The 8,839-nt window shown below is 62.7% G+C and overlaps 1 protein-coding gene across 1 annotated transcript; it reads left to right on the forward strand.

Moving 5' to 3' along the window:
• Positions 1–1,731: 1,731 nt before the first annotated feature.
• Positions 1,732–8,086, forward strand: ECHS1 (enoyl-CoA hydratase, short chain 1). Its single transcript, XM_054584804.1, has 8 exons — positions 1,732–1,851; positions 2,373–2,570; positions 2,994–3,121; positions 3,878–3,977; positions 5,118–5,222; positions 5,664–5,783; positions 7,071–7,138; positions 7,943–8,086. The coding sequence occupies exons 1-8, from the start codon at positions 1,764–1,766 to the stop codon at positions 8,006–8,008; spliced, it is 873 nt and encodes a 290-aa protein (XP_054440779.1). The 5' UTR covers positions 1,732–1,763; the 3' UTR covers positions 8,009–8,086.
• Positions 8,087–8,839: the final 753 nt, after the last annotated feature.

Genomic DNA, 8,839 nt, shown 5'->3' on the forward strand with positions numbered 1-8,839 from the left:
GGAGTTGAGTGTTATTTATGTATTCGAAACACAATATGATTTGCAGAAATTTTCTCAGTCTGTGGGCCTTCACTTTCTTTCTCCTAATAGTTCATTTTTATTGTATTTTCTCCGTTACCATTGATCGCCCTCACAGCCTCTTCCGCCTCCATTCACCCACCTCCCTCCTCTCCACTCGTGACCACACTGCACTCTCTTCATTTTGTCCTTTGAAACACAAAGGTTTTTAATTTTGGTCAAGTCCAATTTGTGTACTGTTGCTTTGTCACGCACGTGTTTTTGTCCCTAAACGACTTCAGGGAGGACCGCAGCCCTCCGACCTCAGGGCCAGCCCCAGGGTGTCAGAAAAACCTTCCTTTCTGTCGGCACCACTTCACTCTGGGCGCCGGTCACGCGAACACAGAGGCTCCTTTCTGAGGGCTGTTGGTAATGCTTTTCTCTGCATGAAAATGTCTTCACTCTAGCCTCGGCTTAGTACTGAGTTTTGCTGAATGTTAACTTCTGGCTTGAATTTCTTTACTGCTTACCTAAGAATATCAGTTTTGCTTTCTGTCCACAGGTGGCATCTTTCATCCCTGTCCCAGCATTTGCAGAACCTGGGCAAGAACTCAAACGGGGGCCTGATGATACATGTCCAAACATTTTAAAGTTATATATGAAAATAATTTAAAGTGTTTCATTGTTAAAATTCAGTAAAATCTTGTTTTTGTAAAAAACGAAGCCATTCATAATCTAGTAGTGACAGCTGTCTAGCTGCCAGTGTAAAGAATCAGGGCGGTGCTTCACGCCTGTTCGGTTTAGACCGATAAATACGTTTCAGGGTGATGTGAATGGTTTAACGTTCCTCAGTCACCCTGGGCCTCCGCAACACGAGACAGACAGGCAAGGGAACAAGAAAATGGGGCGTTTCTCTTTTCCTTGTCGCAGCACCCAACTCTCCGAAGCGCAGTTAGGCTCGTACCGGCAGGGTAGGACTGTGGAATGCTGGGGCGGAGCTTCCACCCTGAGAGCGGATCCCAGAGCCGCAGGCCGAGTCCCGCCGGCACTGAGCGCTCCGTGTTTGCACGTAGGGGCCCGAGGTCCTGCGTGCAGCCCCCAAACCCGGCCTCCGGGAACCCCAGGTGTGGCCAGAGGCCGTCACCTGGGAAGCCGGGGTCAAGTTCCTGCTCCGCAGACACCTGGGAAAAAGGTGGGGCCAGGGCCGAGGGCCGAGCGAGCGCCCACCACTGGTCTGGAGAGGAAAGGCGGCGGCGCCGCGGGGTGGGGTCGCGGCGCTGGCTAGGGGCCCCCTCCGGCAACATCGGGCGTCCCGGACCCGGGCCCGCCCGAGTGGCCGAGGATCCCCCGTGGGCGCTGAGGCCCGGGCTCGGGCGGGCGGTCTCAGGTGGGAAGCGGCGCGGCCCTAGGCAGGTGGCGCGCAGTCCACGCGCGGACCGACCCCTACGATACGGCGGGGCCCGACGGGCTCGCGCTCAGAAGTCTCAGGGCTATTGCCTAGCACTCGGCGTCAGCCGGCAGCCGCTCCCTGGGGCGGGGGTCTGACACTCCCAACCCACCTTCCGCCCCCGTGCCCTGGCCCTCCGGCTCGGGGCCCGGCCCGGTCTCGCCACGCCCCTTCCGCCTTCCGCCTGATCTCGCGATGCGTGCGTACGCGCGCGCGGTCTCGTGAAGCCTGCCTGCGAGCGGGGAGGGCCGTGCCGCGCGCAGCGAGTAAGGCTTCGCGGGCGGCGGGCGACGGGCGGGGCCAATCGTCCCCGAGCACCATGGCCGCCCGGTTCGTCCTGCTGTCTCGGGCCTGCGGCCCGCTGCTCCCCACAGTCGGCTGCGCGGCGCGGCGCCCCTTCGCCTCGGGTGAGTGCGGGTGAGGCCGCCGCAGCACCGCGCTTGCCGAGCCCGGGGGACTCGGTGGGGGCTGCGCCTCGCAGATGTTGCCCCTGGAAGTAGTGGTGGTCGTCGTCGGGTCCTGCCAGCCCGCGCCCTTCCCCGCCCACCTGCAGCGTCGTCGAGCCCTGCCCAGCCCTCCTCCCTAACCCCTGTCCCGGGTTCACGATCCAAGTACCAAGTCGTGTCGGTTTGACCCCAAGCTCTCTTTGACCCCCCGCATCTGCACTCTGCTGTGCGACCAGCAGTCGCGCGCGGGCCTCGTGACCGGCAAGCAGCCCCCAAGCACTTGACATGTTAGTCCAGGTGCTCCGCAGCACGCCCTCGCCGGCCCGGAGCCCCAGAGAGGGAGGCAAAGGCCCCCCATATGAACAGGCGCGTGCTGCCGCCGCTGGGGACTGGTCAGGGTCACTCTGTCCACTGACGGAGATACGTCCCCCTATAGTTTGGTGCCGAAACGAATAAGAAAATCTTTTCTTGTCTTGCCCCAGCGGCTCACTTTGAGTACATCATCGCAGAAAAGAAGGGGAAGAACTGCAACGTGGGGCTGATCCAACTGAACCGGCCCAAAGCACTCAACGCACTCTGCAACGGGCTTATCACGGAGCTGAACCGGGCGCTGGAGGCCTTCGAGGAGGACACGGCCGTGGGGGCCATCGTCCTCACGGGCGGGGACAAGGCGTTCGCAGGTGTGGTGGGCAGCGTGGCCGCAGGTCTCCCAGGTCTGGCCGGGGCCACATCCGTCGTGTGTGGCGCTGCAGGCAGACTTACCCCTGTGAGGTGGTGGCAGAAAAGCTCGTACAACTTGGGGTTCATGTACTTGGGGCGTGGGAAGGGCTGGGGAACTGCCCGGATGGGCTGCCCTGCCAGCAGAGGGAGCACCCTCCCAGCGGCCCAGGCCCTGCACCCACCGGTGCTGTGCGCAGAGGGCTCGAGTCACTAATGGAGAAGTCCCGCCTTCTCTGAGTCCCCCTCGGGGCCTCCTCTTGCCCCGTGGTCCCTCCATGGCACCTCTGTGAACACGGGTCACAGCATATTGCCACATCCAGCTGTGCGCAGGAGCTGCCCATGGGGGTCTCTGCGCCATGGTAATGGGGCCTTGTTCCCACCAGCTGGAGCCGACATCAAGGAGATGCAGAACCAAACCTTCCAGGGCTGTTACTCCAGCAGGTTCCTGAGCCACTGGGACCGAGTCTCCCAGGTCAAGAAGCCAATCATAGCCGCTGTCAATGGCTACGCGGTGAGTCGGCCCGTGCCTCCCTCTCCGACCCCTTCGGGACCGCACCTATCGGCGCGACGCACAACTGGTGTCGCTTTGGGAAGGCCTCCGTGGAGTTCCCAGGCCGGCTCTCGGCCCCTTCCCACTCGACGCTGAAGAGCCAAGGACTGTGAGGAGAGGAGGTGTTTGGCCCCCGTGTTGTCACTGGACCACCCCCCACCCTGTGACCACGAGGAGCCCCGTGACCCCCGGAGCGATCCGCGCTCGCCTATGTGAAGGGCACACTTGTTTGCTTTTGTGCAGCTTAATCGACTCTGCGACGTGAGCCGCACCTTGAGCCTCTTGAGCTGCCGCTGAAGCTCCATGTCCTCTGTGGTGCTTCGGGGTCTCTTGCAGGTGTGCAGGCTGCTCAGAGGTGCGGGGCCGGCAGGGCCTGCGGAGAAGTCACGTTTCAGCTTGTGACTCCTTAACAAAGCCCCCGTGGGGTGAGCCAGGGCCAGCAAGGAACGCTGACGGGAGCAGCCCTGCCAGCTGGTCTGCTCAGGTTCTGCAGTAGAGACCTAAGGACCGGTGAAGCGAGAAGGGTTGCTCTCTGGCCCTTTGCAGGAAGGTCAGGCAGCGTTAGCCACTTGTGGGTCGCTCATGGGAACGCGTAACGGACTGCACCACCGTGGCGGCCTTTGCTGTGCCCCCCGCCGTGTTTCATTTTACTAGACTACTCAAGCAAATAGAGCGATGTCAGCGTGGGTTCCCCTGATGACGCCTCATGTTTTGCAGCTTGGTGGCGGCTGTGAACTTGCTATGATGTGTGACATCATTTACGCCGGAGAGAAAGCCCAGTTTGGCCAGCCGGAAATCCTACTGGGAACCATCCCAGGTGAAGAGAGGTGGCGTCTCTGGCACACGCTGCTCAGGTCCTTCCCCGGAGTCTGCCCGCCTCTCAGGGGCGGAGGGCCTTTCCATGTGACGAGAGGCGGCGGGGTTTTCAGGGCAGCGCTGGGCAGGCAGTGCTGCTTCTGCCTCCAGCACACTCGGCATGAGTGGTCACAACACACTCAGAGATGGCCAGGGAGGTCGCGGAGCTCTGGGTGACGGCCAGATCCCAGGTCAGGTGTTGGTAGGAAGGGCTGACCACACACTTGCTTAGAGTCCATGTAGGTTACAAGCTTGGAACAGGGTGACCAAGGGCCAGCCCTGAGACCTTGTGCCCAGAGGTGACACGTGTCACATCTGCTCGTGTTCCAGTGACCAGAGCAGGCCGATGGCCTCCCCCAAGCCTAGCAGGGCAGGAAATCCGACTCCCACGCGGGGAGGCCAACAGCAGCAGTGGGCGAGCAGTGTGACCTCGGCCCTGGGGTCGGCTGGGCAGGGTTCCGGGTTCACGCCCCCACAAGGCCTCTGAGCCCAGGGCGCCTCCTGTGCCGGGAGGGGCGGCAGGGGAACGGTTCCGAGGGCTGCAGGCCAGGGCAGCCCCACCCAGGTGCTGCCAACCCCTGGGCTCGTCCTACCCCGGCGCCCAAGGTCAGACTGCGCTTCAGCGAGGCAGCGCCTGCGTCCGCTGCATTGTGGGTGTCACCCTCGGTGGTCCCCTTGTGCCCGGGGTCCCGTAGGGCAGGTGGCTGGGCAGACCGCCCCCGTTCCAGCTGCGGGGAGCGCCGTGGGCCGGCAGAGTGCAGGGGCAGAAGGGCACACTCAGAGGGTCCCAGGAGGCCGGGCCCTGCCCTCAGAGAGAAGCAGGTTGGATCAGAGGGGCACCACCCCCTGCCCGCGCCGAGTCTGAGGCTGGAAGCAGCAAGCTCCATGCATCTGCCTAGATTCTGATTCCCGTAGGAGAGGCGCTGATGTGGGGGACGGAGGTGCCAGGTGGGGGGGCGGAGCACGGCGGGGGGGATGGAGGCCGCTTCGCCCCACCCAAGAGGCCCACCATCGGCCCTTCAGAGCTTGCCAGTGGGGCGTCGGCTTCGTGGCCCCCACTGGCCACAGAGCCGGCTGTGACCGCAGCCTCCTGCCCCCGCAGGTGCAGGGGGCACCCAGAGGCTGACCCGCGCTGTTGGGAAGTCTCTGGCCATGGAGATGGTCCTCACTGGTGACCGGATCTCAGCCCAGGAAGCCAAGGCAGCAGGTACGGCCAGGGCTGCCCTGAGGAGCCCCTTGCAGGGAGTGGGGAGGGGGAAGGGTCGCCTCCTGCCTCCAGTGCTGCTGCAGGCAGTCAGCACAGTTCTTTTGGGGGTCCTGACACCCCAGGGGACTGCCACCTTTGCTGACATCCCACATGTAAAAGGAGCAGCCGAAACACACAGGTCACAGAACGATGGTAAACCGTGTCATTTCCCACGCACTGGGGGTTGGGGTCTCAGGCCCGGCAGGCGCAGGCTGTCCCCACCGCTCGGTGACCTGCCTCTGTCCGAGGCGAGTGGCCGTGGCACGCACCACCCCGCCTTGGGGACACGTTGCCTCAGCCCCTCGTTAACACCCGGGAAGTCCTCTGCTCTCCACCGGTCAGCGTCACGCAGAGGGAAGCGTAACCAGTGCCGTGTCCTTGTGTTCGCGGTTTCGTGTCCAGGTCTCGTAAGCAAAGTTTTTCCTGTTGAGAAGCTGGTCGAAGAAGCCATCCGGTGCGCAGAAAAAATAGCCAGCAACTCTAAAATTGTGGCAATGATGGCCAAAGAGTCCGTGAACGCAGGTACGGCTGTGCCGGGGGCGGGGGGAGCTGCCGGGCCCGGTGGGCCGGGCCTTGGGCTCTGCATTAGGCACCATCCTGGGCAGAGCTGGTTGGGGTTCTCAGTATTTCTAACCTGGCTCTTTGTAGAGCTCCAGATTCTAGTTGCTCGCTCACGAATTCTGTTGAAATGATCGGCCTTCCCGTTGGTGCCAGGACCGAGGGTATGTCATCCTGGGGGACCGTCAGGCCCTGGCGCGCAGACACAAGGCCCAGCCGGTCCCTGACTTGAAACAAGTCGGCTCCTGAGAAACCGAGTTCCCCTCCGGGGCCTGGGTGAAGAGACTCCCCTCGGCTGGGTGGGGCCTGCGCACGGAACCGGCGGCGTGGCGCAAGGGGCGCAGGCGCGCCGGACCGTGGGAGCCGGGCAGAGGCCACGTGCTGGCTGCCGCCCTGCTCTCCGTCCTCGCCGCCGGCGCGGCGGCTCCGTCCCAGGATGCCCAGGATTCCCAGTCGCCACGTGGCCGTTTACTCAGCCCTGGGGGAGGGTCGTCCATTGGCTCCGCGTTGCCCGTTGAGAAGACGGGAGCCCTGGGCAGGCGTGTGCCCTTTAGGGTATCCATCCGCGGCAAAGTGGCCTCCTCGGGGCTCCTGCCGGCCTGGGGCGGGTGAAATGGCACTTGGGAGGCGTCCGGACGGGGCCGCGCAGAGCATGCGCGGCTGCTGGGCGTCGGTGAGGCCTGGCCCTGGCCCCTGCTCTCCCTCCCCGAGGACATGCGGCTCCCGGTGCGGCTGCCAGAGAAAGACGGCCCAGCGCCACCGCAGCGCTGCTTTTTATCCGTCGTCATTGCTTTTACTTTTACTGTTTTTTAAACATTTTTAGAGAGGACGAGAAGGACAAAGACAGAGACATCAGTGTGTGGTTGCCTCTCGCGCACCCCCTACGGGGGGCCTGGCCTGCAGCCCAGGCCTGTGTCCTGCCTGGGAATCCAACGGCGACCCTTTGGTTCGCAGGCCGGTGCTCGATCCACGGAGCCCCATCCGCCAGGGCTGTTACGGTTTTTTAATACTTTTACAGTGCACTTTACGGGCAGCCTCCGATCCTCTGCGACTGCGCAGAGTTCGCATTCCGCCTTTCACACGGTTTCCCCCCACCCCCACCTCCCCCCACCCCCGGACTGAGCTGGGGGTGGGGCCTTCCCAGGCGACCTTTGTGCAGGTGCTTGGGGCTCTGAGGCCGTTTCCTGTCCCCACAGGAAAGGGCTCCCTGGTCCAGCGTCTCAGTTCATAACATCAGGGTTTCCTTTTCAGCTTTTGAAATGACGTTGACAGAGGGAAATAAGTTGGAGAAGAAACTCTTTTATTCAACTTTTGCTACCGTGAGTAAACACATTCACGTAGAGAATCCCACAGGGAGCAGCCGCGGGAGCTGCCGGGAGCTTCCCAGCCGGTGTTCTTACCACCAAACCCACTCCCCTTCGGGCAGCGCCCCTGGCCGGCCGGGGGCCCCGGGGGGGGGGGGGCAGCTCCAGAGGACAGACGGGGCCGGGCCTTCCCTGTCGGGACAGGTCGTCTGAGTTGGCCCTAAAGCGCAGTCTGTTTGCCTGTCGTTCCCTGTCACTCGGTCGCTGGGAACAGGGCGTGCAGCCATGTTGCCTAGGGTTTCCGCCAGCGCCTTTACATAAACCGTTCGTACAGTGGTCATTCAAAGGAGGTGAGGTCTAGGCGTTCTATAAAATAAAGACAAAAAGTGACTTTGGCTCTTGAGGAATTGAAGATGAGTGTGCACACACGTGTACACTCAGGAAAGGAGACAGAGACAGCCTGGGCCCCTGCCTCGCGACGCCCTGGGCGCTGCTGAATCCAGGCGCCGCTCCCCTGCGGGACCGCTCCCCTGCGGGACGCAGGCGCCTGCGTCTGCGGGTCTCTGTGGGTGGGAGCGCATCGGACACGCGCGGCTGTGGCTCCTGAGTGAACGTCGCGGGGGCGGGGAGAACAGGCGAGGGTGCCGTGCCCGCCCCGCCCCGCCCCGCCCCGCTGGTCAGGGAGCCCAGGCCACTGCCAGGGCTCCAGGCGGCCTCGCCGCAAAGCCGTCCTGGTCCCCGTCCCCACTGCCCCGCCCCGGACCCGCTGGGACGTGTCACGTGCAGCCGCCCAGCCCTGCTTTGTCCCTTTCCCACCAGGAAGACCGGAGAGAAGGGATGACCGCGTTTGTGGAGAAGAGAAAGGCCAACTTCAAAGACCAGTGACAGCTGCTGCCGAGGCCGCGAGCTCCACGGAAGAGGAGACAGTCTCAGGGGCCAATAAACCCTCTGTTTTCAAGGGCAGTGCGGTGCTGTGTGCTTCCTGCTGGGCCGCGCCCCAGCCTGCGCCGCCTCTGCTCAGAACGGCCGCTCGCCAGCCCGACGCTCGTTTCAGCTTTTACTTGACGTCAGGAACTGAAGGATGTTTCAGGGCCAGGGTGTCTCTGTGCAGCACATCACGTTCAGGCAGAGCTCGTCCCCAGCTGGGCTGCGCGTAGCTGAGAGCCGGCGAAAGCGGCTCGGGAGGCTCGGCTGGCGGCCCTCTGGAGAGCCAGGCCGATGGCCGCGCAGGCTCAGTCACGGCCCGGCCCGCGTTGACCCTCGGGCGAATGTCCCGCCGGTTCTTCAGACTTTCGTTGCTGTGGGTGACAACATTCACACAGGACAGGAGTCCTTAAAGCCGGTCGCCCCTGCACACCCAGGGCCACTCTGGTAACAGGTGTGCGGCTCTCTGGGGGCTTTTCTGTGTTCACGCCTGCGCACACGCTCACATGCACAGGTGTGAGGGGTGTGGAGTTCAGTTTTCTTTTTACAGAAAAGGGGTTCTGTGTCCACCCTCCTGCAGAGTACGCTGCTGATCTGTCTGAGTCTGTCACACTGTGCACCTGCTTCTCCTGTTTGACTAGAACTCTTTTTTATCTTGGTAGAATATGTATAGCGTAAAATCGACCATTTACCCATTTTTTAAAAATTTATTTTTAGAGCGGAAGGGAGGGGGAGAGGGAGAGAAACATCCACATGTGGCTGCCTCTGGCACGCCCCCTGCTGGGGACCAGG

This window comes from Pteronotus mesoamericanus, unplaced genomic scaffold (assembly GCF_021234165.1).
Source record: "Pteronotus mesoamericanus isolate MK-2021 breed Mesoamerican mustached bat unplaced genomic scaffold, CSHL_Meso_final contig_1201, whole genome shotgun sequence".
NCBI classification, from domain to species: domain Eukaryota; kingdom Metazoa; phylum Chordata; class Mammalia; order Chiroptera; family Mormoopidae; genus Pteronotus; species Pteronotus mesoamericanus.

Bases quoted from the DNA above. Each gene is read 5' to 3' on its own strand.
- ECHS1 (XM_054584804.1), top strand. From the start codon at position 1,764: ATGGCCGCCCGGTTCGTCCTGCTGTCTCGGGCCTGCGGCCCGCTGCTC. The intron at 1,852-2,372 runs GTGAGTGCGGGT...GTCTTGCCCCAG, and splicing joins GCGGCGCCCCTTCGCCTCGG to CGGCTCACTTTGAGTACATC. The intron at 3,122-3,877 runs GTGAGTCGGCCC...CATGTTTTGCAG, and splicing joins CCGCTGTCAATGGCTACGCG to CTTGGTGGCGGCTGTGAACT.